General features: G+C 40.2%; 1 protein-coding gene across 1 annotated transcript in view; it reads left to right on the top strand.

Moving 5' to 3' along the window:
- The window catches only part of LOC111970492 (potassium voltage-gated channel subfamily KQT member 2-like), a 69,939-nt gene extending 52,009 nt beyond the window's left edge, over positions 1-17,930 (top strand). Inside the window, exons 16-18 of the mRNA XM_070445777.1 lie at positions 6,663-6,758; positions 9,205-9,328; positions 9,434-17,930. Coding sequence (XP_070301878.1) covers positions 6,663-6,758; positions 9,205-9,328; positions 9,434-10,189 — 976 coding nt within the window. The 3' untranslated portion in view covers positions 10,190-17,930. The remainder of the gene's footprint in view (positions 1-6,662; positions 6,759-9,204; positions 9,329-9,433) is intronic.
- The last annotated feature ends 642 nt before the right edge of the window (positions 17,931-18,572 follow it).

Below are 18,572 nucleotides of genomic sequence, written 5' to 3'. Positions count from 1 at the left end.
TGTTTCTATGATGTTGTTAATGTATAGAGTTGTTCTCTGTGGTGATGTCTGATCTCTCGAGTGATGTCTGATCTCTCTAGTGATGTCTGATCTCTCTAGTGATGTCTGATCTCTTGTAGTGATGCTGTTCTGTGGTGAGTCTGTTCTCTGTGGTGATGTCTGATCTCTCTGGTGATGTCTGATCCTCTAGTGATGTCGTCTCTCTAGTGATGTTGTTCTCTGTAGTGATGTCTGTTCTCTGTAGTGATGTCTGTTCTCTCTTGTGATTTCTGTTCTCTCTACGTGATGTTGTTCTCTCTAGTGATGTCTGTTCTCTCAGTGATGTATGTTCTCTAGTGATGTCGTTTCTCTAGTGATGTCTGTTCTCTAATGATGTTTGTTCTCTAGTGATGTCTGTTATATGTAATGATGTCTGTTCTCTGTGGTGATGTCTGATCTCTCGAGTGATGTCTGATCTCTCTAGTGATGTCTGATCTCTCTAGTGATGTCTGATCTCTGTAGTGATGTCTGTTCTCTGTGGTGATGTCTGTTCTCTGTGGTGATGTCTGATCTCTCTTGTGATGTCTGTTTTCTGTAGTGATGTCTGTTATATGTAGTGATGTCTGTTATGTGTAGTGCTGTCTGTTAAATGTAGTGATGTCTGTTTTCTCTAGTGATGTCTGTTCTTCTAGTCTGTCTTTCTCTCTAATGATGTCTGTTATATGTAGTTATGTCTGTTCTCTGTAGTGATGTCTGTTATATGTAGTGATGTCTGTTCTCTCTAGTGATGTCTGTTATATGTAGTGATGTCTGTTCTCTCTAGTGATTGTCTGTTCTTCTAGTATGTCTGTTATATGTAGTATATACTGTTCTCTCTTCTAGTGATGTCTGTTCTCTCTAGTGATGTCTGTTCTCTCTAGTGATGCTGTTCTTCTAGTATGTTGTTATATGTAGTGATGTCTGTTATGTGGAGTGATGTCTGTTCTCTCTAGTGATGTTGTTCTCTCTAGTGATGTCTGTTTCTCTCTAGTGATGTCTGTTCTCTCTAGTGATGTCTGTTCTCCTCTAGTGATGTCTGTTCTCTCTAGTGATGTCTCTGTTCTCTGTAGTGATGTCTGTTATATGTAGTTATGTCTGTTCTCTCTAGTGTGCTCTTTCTCTTGTAGTGATCATCTGTTATATGTAGTGATGTCTGTTCTCTCTAGTGATGTCTGTTCTCTGTAGTGATGTCTGTTCTCTTCTAGTGATGTCTGTTATATATAGTGATGTCTGTTCTCTAGTATGTCTGTTCTCTCTAGTGATGTCTGTTATATGTAGTGATATCTGTTATATGTAGTGATGTCTGTTCTCTCTAGTGATGTCTGTTATATGTAGTGATGTCTGTTCTCTCTAGTGATGTCTGTTCTCTCTAGTGATGTTTTATATGTAGTGATGTCTGTTCTCTCTAGTATATCTGTTGATGTAGTGATGTCTGTTATATGTAGTGATGTCTGTTATTAGTGATGATCTGATTGTATGTCTGTTCTCTCTTAGTGATGTCTGTTTTGTAGTGATGTCTGTTATATGTAGTGATGTCTCTTCTCTCTAGTGATGTCTTTATATGTAGTGATGTCTGTTCTCTCTAGTGATGTCTGTTCTCTCTAGTGATGTCTGTTCTCTAGTGTGTCTCTTTCTCTGTAGTGATGTCTGTTATATTAGTGATGTCTGTTCTCTCTGTGATGTGTTCTTGAGTTGTGTTATATGTATGTGATGTCTGTTCTTCTTTAGTGATGTCTGTTCTCTGTAGCTGATGTCTGTTCTCTTAGTGATGTCTGTTTCTCTTTTGTGATGTCTGTTCTCTCTAGTGGATGTCTGTTCTCTCTAGTGATGTCCTGCTCTCTATGATGTTTCTCTAGTGATGTCTGTTCTCTAATGATGTCTGTTCTCTAGTGATGTCTGTTATATGTAATTGATGTCTGTTCTCGTTGGTGATGTCTGATCTCTCGAGTGATGTCTGATCTCTCTAGTGATGTCTGATCTCTCTAGTGATGTCTGATCTCTGTAGTGATGTCTGTTCTCTGTGGTGATGTCTGTTCTCTGTGGTGATGTCTGATCTCTCTTGTGATGTTCTGTTTCTGAGTGATGTCTGTTATATGTAGTGATGTCTGTTATGTTTGTAGTGCTGTCTGTAAATGTAGTGATGTCTTTTTTCTCTAGTGATGTCTGTTCTCTCTAGTGATGTCTGTTCTCTCTAATGATGTCTGTTATATGTAGTTATGTCTTTCTCTGTAGTGATGTCTGTTTATGTAGTGATGTCTGTTCTCTCTAGTGATGTCTGTTATATGTAGTGATGTCTGTTCTCTCTTAGTGATGTCTGTTTCTCTCTAGTGATGTCTGTTATATGTAGTAATATCTGTTCTCTCTAGTGATGTCTGTCTCTCTAGTGATGTCTGTTCTCTCTAGTGATGTCTGTTCTCTCTAGTGATGTCTGTTATATGTATGAGTTGTATGTGTAGTGATGTGTTTTAGTGATGTCTGTTCTCTCTAGTGATGTTGTTCTCTCTAGTGATGTCTGTTTCTCTCTAGTGATGTCTGTTCTCTCTAGTGATGTCTGTTCTCTCTAGTGATGTCTGTTCTCTGTAGTGATGTCTGTTATATGTAGTGATGTCTGTTCTCTCTAGTGATGTCTGTTCTCTGTAGTGATATCTGTTATATGTTGTGATGTCTGTTCTCTCTAGTGATGTCTGTTCTCTGTAGTGATGTCTTCTCTCTAGTGATGTCTGTTATATATAGTGATGTCTGTTCTCTAGTGATGTCTGTTCTCTCTAGTGATGTCTGTTATTTAGTGATATCTGTTTATATGTAGTGATGTTCTGTTCTCTCAGTGATGTCTGTTTTATGTAGTGGTGTCTGTTCTCTCTAGTGATCGTCTGTTCTCTCTAGTGATGTCTGTTATATGTAGTGAATGTCTGTTCTCTTTCTAGTGATATCTGTTAATTGTAGTGATGTCTGTTATATGTATGATGTCTGTTATATTAGTGATGTTGTTATGATGTAGTGATGTCTGTTCTCTCTAGTGATGTCTGTTTATATGTAGTGATGTCTGTATTATGTAGGTGATGTCTCTTCTCTCTTAGTGATGTCTGTTATAGGTGGATGTCTGTTCTCTCTAGTGATGTCTGTTCTCTCTAGTGATGTCTGTTCTCGTCTAGTGCATGTTCTGTTCTCTGTAGTGATGTCTGTTATATGTAGTGATGTCTGTTCTCTCTAGTGATGTCTGTTCTCTGTAGTGATGTCTTGTTATATTAGTGATGTCTGTTCTCTTTAGTGATTGTCATGTTCTCTCTAGTGATGTCTGTTCTCTCTAGTATGTCTGATCTCTCTCTAGTGATGTCTGTTCTCTCTGTGATGTCTGTTCTCTGCTAGTGATGTCTGATCCTTCTAGTGATGTCTGTTATATGTAGTTATGTCTGTTATATGTAGTGATGTCCTGTTATATGTAGTGATGTCTGATCTCTCTAGTGATGTCTGTTATATGGTAGTGATGTCTGTTATATGTAGTGATGTCTGTTATATGTAGTGATGTCTGTTCTCTTAGTGATGTCTGATCTCTCTAGTGATGTCTGTTATATGTAGTGATGTTCTGTTATATGTAGTGGATGTCTGTTATATGTATGATGTCTGTATATGTAGTGATGTCTGTTATATCTAGTGATGTCTGTTATATGTAGTGATGGTCTGTTCTCTCTAGTGATGTCTGTTCTCTCTAGTGATGTCTGTCTCTCTAGTGATGTCTGTTCTTCTCTAGTGATGTCTGATCTCTCTTAGTGATGTCTGTTCTCTCTAGTGATGTCTGCTTATATGTTATGATGTCTGTTATATGTAGTTATGTCTTGTTCTCTCTAGTGATGTCTGCTTTCTCTCTAGTGATGTCTGTTCTCTAGTCTATGTCTGTTCTCTATTCGTTATGTCGTGTTCTCTCTAGTGGTAGTCTGTTCTCTCTAGTGATGTCTGTTATATTGTAGTGATGTCTGATCTCTCTAGTGATGTCTGTTCTATGTAGTGATGTCTGGTTATATGTAGTGATGTCTGTTCTCTCTAGTGATGTCTGTTATATGTAGTGATGTCTGTTCTCTAGTGATGTCTTTCTCTAATGATGTCTGTTATATGTAGTGATATCTGTTATTATGTAGTGATGTCTGTTATATGTAGTGATGTCTGTTCTCTCTGTGATGTCTGTTCTCTCTAGTATGTCTGTTCTCTCTAGTGAGTGTCTGTTCTCTCTAGTGATGTCTGTTATATGTAGTGATGTCTGTTCTCTCTGTGATCGTCTGTATATGTAGTGATTTCTGTTCTTCTCTGTGAGTTCGTTATATGTAGTGATGTCTGTTATATGTAGTGATGTCTGTTCTCTTCAGTGATGTCTGTTCTTCTCTAGTGATGTCTCGTTATATTAGTGATGTCTGTTCTCTCTAGTGATGTCGTGTTATATTAGTGATGTTGTTATATGTGGTGATGTATGTTCTCTCTAGTGATGTCTGTTCTCGCTCGTGATGTATGTTCTCTCTAGGATGTCTGTTATATGTAGTGATGTCTGTTCTCTCTAGTGATGTCTAGTTATGTAGTGATGTCTGTTATATGTAGTGATGTATGTTCTTTCTAGTTATGTCTGTTCTCTTAGTTATGTCTGTTCTCTCTTGGTGTCTGTTCTCTCTATGATGTCCTGTTATACTGTAGTGATGTCTGTCTCTCTAGTGATGTCTGTTATATGTAGTGATGTCTGTTATATGTAGTGATGTCTGTTCTCCTCTAGTGATGTCTTGTATATGTAGTGATGTCTTTCTCTAGTGATGTCTGTTTCTCTCTAATGATGTCTGTTATATGTAGTGATTCTGTTATAATGTTAGTGATTGTCTGTCTATATGTATGATGTCGTGTTCTCTCTAGTGATGTCTGTTCTCTCTAGTAATGTCTGTTCTCGTCATAATGTGATGTCTGTTTCTATTGGATGTCTGTTATATGTAGTTGATGTCTGTTCTCTCTAGTGTGTCTGTTATATGTAGTTGATTTCTGTTCTCTCTAGTGATGTCTGTTATATTGTAGTTGATGTCTGTTATATGTAGTGATGTCTGTTCTCTCTAGTGATGTTGGTCTCTCGTAGTGATGTCTGTTATATATATAGTGATGTCTGTTCTCTCTAGTGATGTCTGTCTATAGTACTGCATGTCTCGTCTATTATGTAGTGATTCTGCGTTCTCTCTAGTGATGTCTGGTTATATGTGTGATTTTGTCTGTTCTCTCTGTGATTGTCTGTTCTCTCTAGTGATGTCTGTTATATGTAGTTTGATGTCTGTTCTCTCTTAGTGATGCTCTGTTATATGTAGTTGATGTCTGTGTATATGTAGTGATGTTGTTCTCTCTAGTGATGTCTGTTCTCTCTTAGTGCTGTATTGTTCTCTCTAGTGCATGTCTGTTATATTGGTGTGATGTCTGTTCTCCTCTAGTGATGTCTGATCGCTCTAGTGAGTCTGTTCTCTCTATGCATGTCTCGTTATATGTAGTGGTGTCTGTTATTGTAGTATGTCTGTTTATATGTTGTTAGTCTATGTTATATGTAGTGGCATGTTCTGTTCAGTATGTTGAGTTATGTCTGTTCTCTAGTGATAGTATTTATATGTAGTTATGTCTGTTCTCTTCTAGTGCATGTCTGTTGATATGTAGTGATGTCTTTCTCTCCTTGGATGTCTGTTCTCTGTGGTGCATGTTGTCAGCAACACCTTTCACCAGGAATCAGAGGATGATTGACAATTCATGATATTCCCGAGTCCCACCAACATCCCGGCGTAGGCTACTGTACCCCAACAATGACAAGAGAGGATAGCGAATTCAGTGAATCAGTGACAATCAGTGACCTTTTCTGAAACGTTGACGTAGTCTGCTTCTTTATAACTCTCCAGCAGTGTGAGTCTGTATGAATGTTAATACAACTCTTATCAAGCCAATCAACATTTGGCCTGASCTGCTCCTTGCAAAGGGGCATATTCTGAAGTCATTGTATGATGTTAAGAGGTTCACCATAAAGTGTCCAACTTCTAAAGACACAACTCTGGGAGCCATGACCAAGGGAATTTTCTGTGAGGTTTGTACTTACCCAGTGCAACCAGCCATTGCAAATTAAGAGTCATGGTGAGGTTTGTTCGTCCAAAAGGTCAGAGTTCATTGAATCTGAATTCCGAGTCTATACGYATCCCACAACATTTACATTGTTTACATTGTAGTCATTTAGCAGACGCTCTTATCCAGAGTGACTTACAGATAGCTAGGTGAGACAACCACATATCTCAGTCATAGTGCRTACATTCWTCCTCAATAAAGTAGCAAAGGCAGTGCTAGTGGTTAGGGTTCCACATGTATGTAAATATATTCCTACTTATAACAGAAAAATGTTCATATCAAAATCTCCTCACTATTTTTTAAAATGATGGCTTCACTGTCATATCATACAGCTATAGTCTGYGATTATTTTACCAAATGAAAAAACATCCCTTTGGAAAATGTGTTTTGGAAAATACATATTTTTCCTTGTCTTTTGTCTCCTSGTTCTGTTGTTTTGGTTTCGTTCATTTCATGTGCGCTTGTCGGACTGGTCCGTGTTGCRCCTTCATCCTGCATTGTGGATGTGTCTTCTCTATTCACTTTGCCAGGATAGATATGATTGTTGGTCCCCATGGACCCTCAACTCCACGSCATAAGAAGTATTCATCTGATGGACCCAAAGAGTCACCCAAATACTCTCCTAGGTTAGCCCTCACCAGACTGCCTCTCTCTCATCAAGAGATTCTCCTGAGTTCCTTATCCATTCTGTTGACAAGCAGCGGAACCTTTTTTTGGCTCGGCCTACTGTATGTGACAGCATGTGACTAGCTGTGTCTATAAAGAGGTGTGACGCAGTGACTTTATCAAAATGGCAAATATCTTACTGCAAGCAGCAATTAAKGAGTTATTCTCAGTAAATAACTACTGAAACTCATTGACTCATATTGTCTCTTTGAGTGCTAATCGGCTGAATACATAGTGTATACATTGTATACACATACAGTATAACACGTGCAATTTTGTTTCTTCTCATTTTTCTTGCACTATACTGCAATTATTTTACCAGAGAATGAATAAAAGTAGAATAAAAGTTAAAGAAGAATAACTTGGTTTATCCAATAGTTAAGAATATGGTAAATGCTCCCGTAGGACATAGGAGAAGCTCATATACTGTAGGTAAGTAGTCAAGTCAAGTAGCCGAACAAAAAAAGTGTTGAGCTGAATCGCCTGCAATACATTGACAATGACGAGCTTATACATACAAATAATAAGATACAGCTACTGCTTATGACCTATGAGGCGACTATGAACAGTATAGTATGTTCTCTGGTTTTGGATGCATGTTGGCATGAGGCGTATTGAAGCATGCCACACGATGCACAAGGTCCATTTCAGAAGTTTGCATAGTTTCTAGTCTTGGCTGCCTGGGATGGTTGGGAAATTGGTGAGCATGTTTTACCTGACTATGAAGCAGTTCTGTGAATAATATTTTTATACTGAGGATTTTTCTCTCTTATTCAGACGTTTAAAATGGTAGTTCATTGCTAACCCTCTTACAGATGTAGGATCTTMATTTGAGACTTTGCTACAGCAGGAAAATAATTCTACASCAACAGGAAATGTGAATTATTATGTGGATTATAGTTAGACATTTTTGTCGGGGTTGATACATTTTTCCTAAGGGAAAATCAAGTCTGACATTTCAAGTGGAAATTACAAACTTCAGAAGCMTTTTTAAACMTCAAAACTATACAAGTTTTAAATATCCTGCAKTGCAGAAAAGTTATCCTGCAACAGGGTGATCAAATGAAGATCCTACATSTGTATAAGTAGGCCTCAGTCAGAGTTAAATCTAGTGTAGAAGGTTCATGGTGCTTCAGGGCAATAAGTATAGCTGATCCAATATGTCCAAGCTATTTTTTCAGTGACACTTTACTTGAATCAACCTCCCGTTTTAGTGTACACATTTGATTAACACTTTACTCAAAGCTTTCATAATGCCTACAGAACCTTTCATAATGCCTACAGAACCTTTCATAATGCCTACAGAACCTTTCATAATGCCTACAGAACCATTCATAATGCCTACAGAACCTTTCATAATGCCTACAGAACTTTTAATAATGCCAACAGAACCATTCATAATGCCAACAGAACCTTTCATAATGCCAACAAAAACCTCTCATAATGCCTGCAGAACCTCTCATAATGCTTACATCACCTCTCATAATGCCTACAGAACCTTTCAATATACCAACAGAACCTTTGTCATAGCAGTCATAGAACCCATGTCATGACAACTTGCCTTACACTTTGACAACTGGCTTAACAATGTTATGAAGCAGAACATATATTGGCAACCCACCACTGTAGGAAATTCCAGGGTTTTAAGACCTTGTTATAACCTCTCAACTTGAATAACGTGTTTCTGTATTGTTCTTGCTGGGGTTCAAGAGCCCATGAATGGCACTGATGAGTAGCTGAGATAAAAAAACTAACCCTGCATCCTCAAGGCCACTCTAGGTCCCCTCCTCCTCCTCCTCTCTCCTCCCTCCTCCCCCCCTCCTTCCTCCCTCCCTCCCCCCCCCCCCTCCTCTCCTCCTCCTCTTCCTCCTCTCCTCCATCTTCTCCTCTCCTCCTCCTCCTTCCTCCTCAACCTCCTCCTCTCTCCTCGCTCCTCCTCCTCGCCTCTCCTCCCCTCCCTCCTTCCTACATTCTCCTTACCTCCTCCATCTCCTCCTCCACCGGTCCTCTCCTCCTCCTCTCCATCTCTCCGTTGTCTGAACACACTGTAATACATGTTATGCCATGCCATCCCATGCATGAGCCTGTCTGACYCCCACTGTGCTCAGCGCTAGGAAGGCGAGAGCTGTACCCAAGTGTGTGGCACTCTCCTCTCAACACCTGCAGTCCTCTACCTCTTGCAGTAGGATCAGATATTGTCAGGTTATACACTTCCACTTGTTATACCGTGGACCTGAGTTGAAGGTCAGAGATTTTTTTAGAGTAGAATATAGTACTGTAAGTGCTTTGTTTTGTTGTGGTATACATTTTTAAGGTGATATAAGGTGTCAATTTCAAGTAGGTTTGCTTCAACTCTATTGGCTTGATACTAGACGGACGTTACCTGTTTGTGTTTTGAATCGGTAGAGTTGACCAGATTGTTGGTCGAGGTACTCCAATCACAGATAAAGACCGTCCCAAAGGAACCACTGACAGTGGGGTTGAAGAGGACACAAGCATGATGGGGCGCCTAGGGAAAATGGAGAAACAGGTAAGGTATACTGTTATCTGGTGATGGCAGTATTCATTGTATACCTTTGTTTCACTTGGGCTTTCCAACTGTCCATCACACCATGGTGTCTTCCCTTCTGAGCAGGTCATGTCAATGGAAAGGAAGCTGGACTTCTTGGTGAACATCTACATCCAGCGCATGGGCATCTCCCAGTCGGAGACGGACGCCTACTTTGGGTCCAAGGAGCCCGAACCAGCACCGCCTTACCACAGCCCTGTGGACCACATGGAGAAGAGTGGCTCCATCACCAAGATCATCCGATCCAACAGCTCTATCGGACAGAAGAACTTTGACCCACCGCCATCCTGTTCCGGCCCGGGGGTCCACTGCCCACCCTCCACCTCCTGGCAGCAGCACAACGTCAGCGAGTTCCACCAGCCGAGCCAAGGCAACTTACCCTCTCCTGTAGGTGATCACTCCTTGGTCCGTATCCCTCCTCCGCCGGCCCACGAGCGCTCCTCTGGAGGCCACAATGGGAGCAATCGGGGATCCCACCGCAACAGCGGTGGTGGAGGAGGAGGTGGTGGAGGAGGAGGAGGTGGAGGCAGTGGCGAAGGGGATAGAGAGGGCAAGCCAGACAGCGACACGTCCATCTCTATCCCCTCAGTGGACCACGAGGAGCTGGAGCGCTCCTTCAGTGGCTTCAGCATCTCCCAGTCCAAGGAGAATCTGGACTTCCTGAACAACAGCTATTTCAGTGGCGTAGCCCGCTGCGCCAAGGTAAGGCCCTACATCGCAGAAGGTGAGTCCGACACTGACTCCGACCTCTGCGCCCCCTCACCCAACTCGGCCACCGGGGAAGGCGCTTACGGGGACCGAGGGTGGTCAGGATCCAAGTAGGCCAAAACTGGAACCTCATATAAATGGGGCCATGGTGACTCTGCCTTGGAGTTCAGAGCTAAGAGTCTGATATGCTGGGTGTGAGGCCGCTGCTACCACCAATGGTACATGTGAGGACAGAGTCACCCAGCTCCTCTTAAATGACTACAACGTAGAGTGAGAAAAAGGGTTTATCAGACCACACTCCAGCAGTTTTTACTGAGAAAGAGCCTGTAGTTTTTCATACTCGGAAGGTTTGCAGCAACTTGACTTAGAGTACACACATTTGTTCTCATGTATTCACACACTCATCAAGGTTAAGTTTGCCAGTGATTTAAAAAMAATATCTGACCCTGGAATGGAATGCAGATTAATTGCCAACCTTCTATATTATGATTGAGATGGTTAAAAAGTTATCACACAGAAGATACAGGTCCCGTGTGGCTCAGCTGGTAGAGCACAGCACTTGCAATGCCAGGGTTGTGGGTTCGATTCCCACAGGGCATCAATACGAACCAACGTATTGCTCTAGATAAGAGTGTCTCCTAAATTACAAAAAAAAGAATAATTATATAAAATATACTTGAATTTGATCTAAACTCTGACATTCATGTTCTTTTGCTGTATCTCTTTGTTTTTGATACGTGGCATAAGAGATTCCCAATTGCATCTAAAATGTAATGTATTGTATTTCTATCCCAAATGACTTATTATTTACAGTGGACAACAGAGGACATGTTTTGCATTATGGTTGATCAGCTAAACACATATATTTCAAAGGAATGTAATATTCTCAACATTATGGCTCGTGTCCATAAGCACTATGGGATAAAGGGACGTGATAACCAGTTCTATGGGCACTATTCTGTTGTGGTTGTTGTACAAAAACACTGATGGTATTTACATCACACTACTTACTAAAGATATTGTACATATTCTATTCAATACCAACTACCCACAATATTGCATTTGTGATATCCACAAAGATGCTTTCTATAGGTAGAGGTACATTTGGTTTAGTCTGTATATGATCTGTAAAGATGTATTTTATTGATTTGTATATATCAAATCATTTAGATGTGTGTATTTATTTATTAWTTTCCTGTAAGAATTATATATGCAACTTGGGCACAAATGCCTTGCAGCTGTCTTGATTTTTTTTTATTTAATAATTTTTGCTAAAAAAAGTGTTTTTAAGAATCAATTATTCAAATGCACTAACACTTAACAGCTAGATCAATGACATAACACTCAACTGGAAACATTAACATGCTTCACTAATGTAAAATTACAACAGCTACAGTTAGATGGAAGGTTTGATATTTTGTTGGTATAAAATATAATTTCAAGATTATAACAATTTTAACAAAATATTCAGGCAGGCCTACCTCACTTCCCAATGCTGAAACAAGGACAGACGTCACAACTGCTGAACAAGGACAACGTCAACACTGCTGAACACAGGACAGACGTCACACTGCTCACACAGGACAGACGTCACACTGCTCACACAGACAGACGTCACACTGCTACACAGGACAGAGTCACACTGCTGAACACAGGACAGACGTCACACTGCTGAACACAGGACAGACGTCACACTGCTGAACACAGGACAGGCGTCACACTGCTGAACACAGGAAGGTCAACTGCTGAACACAGGACAGGCTCACACTGCTTCACACAGGACAGGCTTCACACTGCTGAACACAGGACAGGCTTCACACTGCTCCACACAGGACAGGCTTCACACTGCTGAATAACAGAACAGAGCTTCCCACTGAATAGAGGAACAGGCTTCACCACTGAATGAACACAGGAGAGGCTTCATTCACACTGCTGAACACAAGACAGGCTTCCCACTGCTGAACAAAGGACAGGTTCCCACTGCTGAACACAGGACAGGCTTCCCACTGCTGAACACAGGACACAGGACAGGCTTCCTTCCCAATGTTGCACAGGACAGGCTTCTTTCTCACTGCTGAACACACTTTGACATGATATTTCATGTAAGCCAACATGGGGACATTCAACAAACTGTGTTATCATTTGAAAAGGCCTTTGGTCCATTAATGCTGCAATAATTTGGGTAATTATGTTTAAAATGGATTCATTGTGTAATGTTCCATTGTTGTATTTTCAAAGGAAAAATCATGTACGAAYGTACACTACCAGTCAAAAGTTTTAGAACACCTACTCATTCAAGGGTTTTTCTTTATTTTKACTATTTTCTACATTGTATAATAATAGTTAAGACATAACATCTATGAAATAACACATATGCAATCATGTAGTAACCAAAAAAGTGTTAAACAAATCAAAATATATTTMATATTTGAGATTCTTCAAATAGCCACCCTTTGCCTTGATGACAGCTTTGCACACTGTTGGCATTMTCTCAACCAGCTTCACCTGGAATGCTTTTCCAACAGTCTTGAAGGAGTTCCCACATATGCTGAGCACTTGTTGCCAGCTTTTCCTTCACTCTGCGGTCCAACTCATCCCAAACCATCTCAATTGGGTTGAGGTCGGGTGATTGTGGAGGCCAGGTCATCTGATGCAGCACYCCATTACTCTCCTTCTTGGTAAAATAGCCCTTACACAGCCTGGAGGTGTGTTGAGTCATTGTCCTGTTGAAAAACWAATTATAGTCCCACCAGATGGGATGGCGTATCACTGTAGGATGCTGTGGTAGCCATGCTGGTTAAGTGTGCCTTGAATTCTAAATAAATCACAGACAGTGTCACCAGCAAAGCACCCCCACACGATCACTCCTCCTCCTCCATGCTTCACGGTGGGAACCACGCATGCGGAGATCATCCGTTCACCCACACCGCATCTCACAAAGACACAGCGATTGGAATCAAAAATCTCCAATTTGGACTCCAGGCCAAAGGACACATTTCCATCGGTCTAATGTCCATTGCTTGTGTTTCTTGGCCCAAGCAAGTATCTTCTTCTTATTGGTGTTCTTTAGTAGTGGTATCTTTGCAGCAATTCGACCATGAAGACCTGATTCAYRCAGTCTCCTCTGAACAGTTGATGTTGAGATGTGTCTGTTACTTGAACTCTTTATTTGGCCTGCATTTTCTGAGGCTGGTAATTTGAATGAACTTATCCTCTGCAGCAGAGGTAACTCTTCCATTCCTGTGGCAGTCCTCATGAGAGCCTGTTTCATCATAGCACTTGATGGTTTTTGCGACTGCACTTAAAGAAACGTTCAAAGTTCTTGAAATGTTCCATATTGACTGACCTTCATGTCTTTAAAGTAATGATGGACATTTCTCTTTGCTTATTTGAGCTGTTCTTGCCATAATATGGACTTGGTCTTTTATCAAATAGGGCTATCTTCTGTATACCAACCCCACCTTGTCACAACACAACTGATTGGCTATAACGCATTAAGACAGAAATTCCACATATTTACTTTTAAGAAGGCACACCTGTTAATTGAAATGCATTCCAGGTGACTACCTCATGAAGCTGGTTGAGAGAATGCCAAGAGTGTGCAAAGCTGTCATCAAGGCAAAGGGTGGCTAATTTGAAGAATATAAAAAGTAAAATATATTTGGATTTGTTTAACACTGTTTTGGTTATTACATGATTCCATATGTGTTATTTCATAGTTCTGATATCTTCACTGTTATTCTACAATGTAGAAAATAGTCAAAATAAAGAAAAACCCTTGAATGAATAGGTGTTCTAAAACTTTTGACCGGTAGTGTATGTGTAACGTTGTACATTCGTTCTGTCAAAAACATCCCTTCGCTCTACCAATATTCTTGCTGGTGTTTTCCCTCCATTTTCGTCCAGTGCCAATCAGGATATCTAGACAAATATTGAGGGTAAAGGTACACACGTATGAACTACTAGAGGAATACATTCATTTCATTCACACTTGGTATTKTGCACAATGATTGAAAGATACAGTCTGCAACTGGATAAAATAGGTTCATCCAGGGATAAACATATATATATATATATTGTTAAATTATTCCCCCACAAAATTATTAAATTAATCCTCAAATAGATAGCAACCTTCAAACACTTTTAAATGCAGTGATGCATGAGCTCAAATTAACATTAACAAGGAGTATGAATGAGTGAAATKAGCTTTTCAGGAACTGCCTTGTTAATGTCCTAGTGACGTTATCTGTACTCCTGTCATACTGAATGAAAAGACTCAGAAGACCCGAAACAATGATATTTACGAGGTTCAACTAGCAACACAATTTACTGCAGGGAAGAATAAGAATTTTCAACAACTATCATCTCAGCTAAAATATCATAAATGCTTGTGACATACTTCTCAAATGCCTTGGATGTCTTTTATGGGGGAGGGGTGTTCCAGCCTTTGTTACAGGCCACATTTGAACGGTGCAGATCTCACAAAATGTGCTCGTGAATGTATTTTTGAATGTCTCACTCAAGCTATACTCATCACTGTTAGCTCACAGCATGCGTAAAGGTAGGTAAGCTATTTGGAGCAAAACAGAAATGTATTATAAAGACAACGTTTGTAAATTAGAAAGACAAAGTTTGTAGAGGAGTACAGAGAACTACAGACAGAACAATATTTCACGGCACTTGCATGTTGCAATCCCTGCACTCCTTACTTTTCCCCCCACTCTTGGCACTTATCGTACCTCTTGTTTACAGCATATCAATTTTAGCCTACTCACTATACGCTTGGCTTTGTTTAGCTTATTGTATTCATTTCACAGTCACATGGAGTTTGTGACATGCTGTAAGCCTTCCAAAGCTGTTATGAAAATGTTGGCTATGTTTACATCTCTATGGTTTCAGCCATGATTGTTTTATGTGTCTTTACTGAAGAASTCCATCTTTTGGAAACTGCTTGCCGGCATGTTTTGAACCGCAGTATGCCATGAATATACATTTGACTTATTATGTAGCATAGTCCTTGTAGTAACACTCATATCCATGAACATACGGAAACTGTATAATAAACTTTGTTTCTCATAAGGTTTAGATGTGTTTTAGACTATGTTTTCATTGATTCAATCAATGTGGTTGGGAGTGTAGAATGGCTGAATACAGTGACTGGTTCAGTCTATAACTAATCAGACTTCATTTTCATGTTGCAGGGAAGGAAATACATGTTTTTTCACAGAACACAAGTTGTTCCAAATTAATCTCATGAAGGTGAGTTTCACCACAACCCAGAATTAGGTAAGATGCATGAGAAAGACGGGGGTCAGGGTGGCCTACTGTTTAGAGCGTTGGACTAGTAACCGAAAGGTTGCAAGATCAAATCCCGAGCTGACAAGGTACACATCTGTTGTTCTGCCCCTGAACAAGGCAGTTAACACACTGTTCCCCGGTAGGCTGTCATTGAAAATAAGAATTTGTTYTTAACTGACTTGCCTAGTTAAATAATAAAGACCTGAAGATATGCAACTGACTGGAATAGAATGCAACCATGTACTTGCAGAGCTGAACCACAAGAGGGCACTGAACACTCAWTTGAATTTATTCGGGATCCCCATTAGCTGCTGCCAAGCTCTTCCTGGGTTCCAAACACATTAAGGCACTTACATTACATATAAAACAAAAGATAAAAGAGTACATAATATAACATTACTAAACAAATACATAYCTATAATTCAAAATGTATAATACAACAATATTACAATSTATGTGCTAGCGTGTGTGTCTGTACCTTTGCGTGTCTTGTCACAGTCCCCGCTGTGTATTTTTACTGTTTTTTWMAATCWGATTTTACTGCTTGCATCAGCTACCTGATGTGGAATAGAGTTCCATGTRTCTCTATGTAGTCTGTTCTGGACTTGGGGATTGTGAAGAGATTTCTGGTGGCATGTCTTGTGGGGTATGCATGGGTGTCCGAGCTGTRTGCTAGTCCTTTAAACAGACAGCTCGGTACATTGAGCTTGTCAACATTTCTTACAAAAACAAGTAATGATGAAGTCAATCTCTCTTCCAGTTTGAGACATGAGAGATTGACATGCATATCATTAATGTTAGCATCCCGTGTACTTTTAAGGGTCAGCCGTGCTGCCCTGTTCTGAGGCAATTCTAATTTTCCTCAGTCCCTCTTTGTGGYACCTGACCACACTACTGAACAGTAGTCCAGGTGTGAGAACTAGGGCCWGTAGGACCTGCCTTGTTGAAAGTGTTGTTAAGAAGGCAGAGCAGCACTTTATTATGGACAGACTACTCCCCATCTTAGCTACTGTTGTAYCAATATGTTTTGACCATGACAGTTTACAATCCATGGTTACTCCAATCAGTTTAGTCACCTCAAATTGCTCAATTTCCACATTCATTACAATATTTAGTTGAGGTTTAGGGTTTAGTGAATGATTTGTCCCAAAAACAATGCTTTTAATTTTGGAACTATTTAGGACTAACTTATTCCTTGCCACCCATTCTGAAACTAACTGCAGCTCTTTGTTAAGTGTTGCAGTCATTTCAGTCGCTGTAGTAGCTGAAGTGTATAGTCTTGAGTCACCACATACATAGACAGACTGGCTTTACTCAAAGCCAGTGAGTGGCATTTCGTTAGTAAAGATTGAAAAAAGTAAGGGGCCTAAACAGCTGCCCTGGGGAATTCCTGATTCTACCTGGATTATGTCGGAGAGGCTTCCATTAAAGAACACCCTCTGTGTTCTGATAGACAGGTAACTCYTTATCCACAATAACGCAGGGGGTCTAAAGCCATAACACATAMGTTTTTCCAGCAGCAGACTATGGTCGATAATGTCAAAAGCCGCACTGAAGTCTAACAACAGCCCCACGGTCTTTTAYTATCAATTTCTCTTAGCCAATTGTCAGTAATTTGTTAAAGTGCTCGTTGAATGTCCTTCCCTATAAGAGCACTGAAAGTCTGTTGTCAATTTGTTTATTGTAAAATAGCATTGTATCTGGTCGTTGAACTCACTGTACACTAATAGGGATTTCATAAAATATGTAATTGAGCACATTTTCCGATGTTTAGTGTGGTGCGCTCTGATACATTATAGGGTTTTACATATCAGATATATTTTCTCACTGAAAAGCTGTGGAGAATCAAATTTTTATCAGCCTCTACAGTTGTGTAAAAAACAGCAGTTTTTGGCTCGAGGGACTGTTGTGGTGGGATGTCAGGAGTAGGAGAGGTAAAATGAGAGAGAGCTACATTAWGCTGGTGCTGTGTCCTCGGGGGTTAAGCTGGTGCTGTGTCCTCGGTGGTTAAGCTGGTGCTGTCCTCGGGGGTATGGCTGGTGCTGTGTCCTCGGGGGTTTGATATAAGAGCCTGTGTTCTCTGGTCTCTCTAACAGGATCTGAAGGACACCGGGTCCTCACATATGCTGGAGGCACTGCATAAACACACACACACACTGTCACGCCCTGGCCTTAGTTATCTTTATTTTCTGTAATATTTTGGTTAGGTCAGGGTGTGACAGGGGGGATGTTTGTGTTTTTGTCTTGTCTTGGGTGGTTGTAGTGTCTAGGGGGTTTTTGTTAGAGTGTATGGGTTTGTGTTGAGTGTAGGCTTCTAGGTATGTCTATGGTTGCCTGAATGGTTCTCAATCAGAGACAGCTGTCATTCATTTGTCTCTGATTGGGAGCCATATTTAAGGCAGCCATAGGCATTGGGCTGTTGTGGGTAATTGTCTATGTGTAAGTTGCCAGTGTCTGCACTTATTGTTTGTTATAGCTTCACGATCGTTTGTTGTTTTTGTAGTAGTTTGTATAGTGTTCGTTTTTCGTCTTCCTAATAAAAGAAGATGTATTTCTATCACGCTGCGCCTTGGTCATCTCTTCCAAGTTATGACGATCGTGACACACACATTGCTGAAGAGTATTTGTGCTCTCACCTCCCCTTTCTCCTAGAAACAAACACACACACACACACACACACACAATTAGATATATAGGACATAAAATAATATTGGGACAAACTCGTCTTATATTACATATATTACCAGATTTACCATGCCAGTGGTTTCTCTTACAACTACTTTCCATATTGTTCTCTATATCACTGTATACTTATCATGTAAAACTCATTAAGATCTAGAGCTGACGGAAGAGATATAGTGGCAGGCTGGCAATATTTTTCACATTATTCCCTAAATAGTCATTTACACAGTCAATTGTTATTTGACATTTGGCAAAATAAGACCTGAAAAGTATTATCAATGCATTTAAAGACTGATATATACTGAGTGTACAAAMCATTTAGGAACACCTACCTAACATGGACTCTACAAGTTGTCAAAAGCATTCCACAGGGATGCTGGCCCATGTTGAATCCAATGCTTTGAATCCAATGCAATCCAATCTGGCACCTACTACCATACCCCGTTCAAAGGCACTTAAATATTTTGTCTTGCCCATTCACCCTCTRWATGGTACACATACACAATTAATGTCTCTA

This window comes from Salvelinus sp. IW2-2015, linkage group LG11 (genome assembly GCF_002910315.2).
Source record: "Salvelinus sp. IW2-2015 linkage group LG11, ASM291031v2, whole genome shotgun sequence".
Lineage (NCBI taxonomy): Eukaryota > Metazoa > Chordata > Actinopteri > Salmoniformes > Salmonidae > Salvelinus > Salvelinus sp. IW2-2015.
Note: the sequence above shows the minus strand (reverse complement) of the source record. Positions and strands in the feature narration are given on the sequence as shown.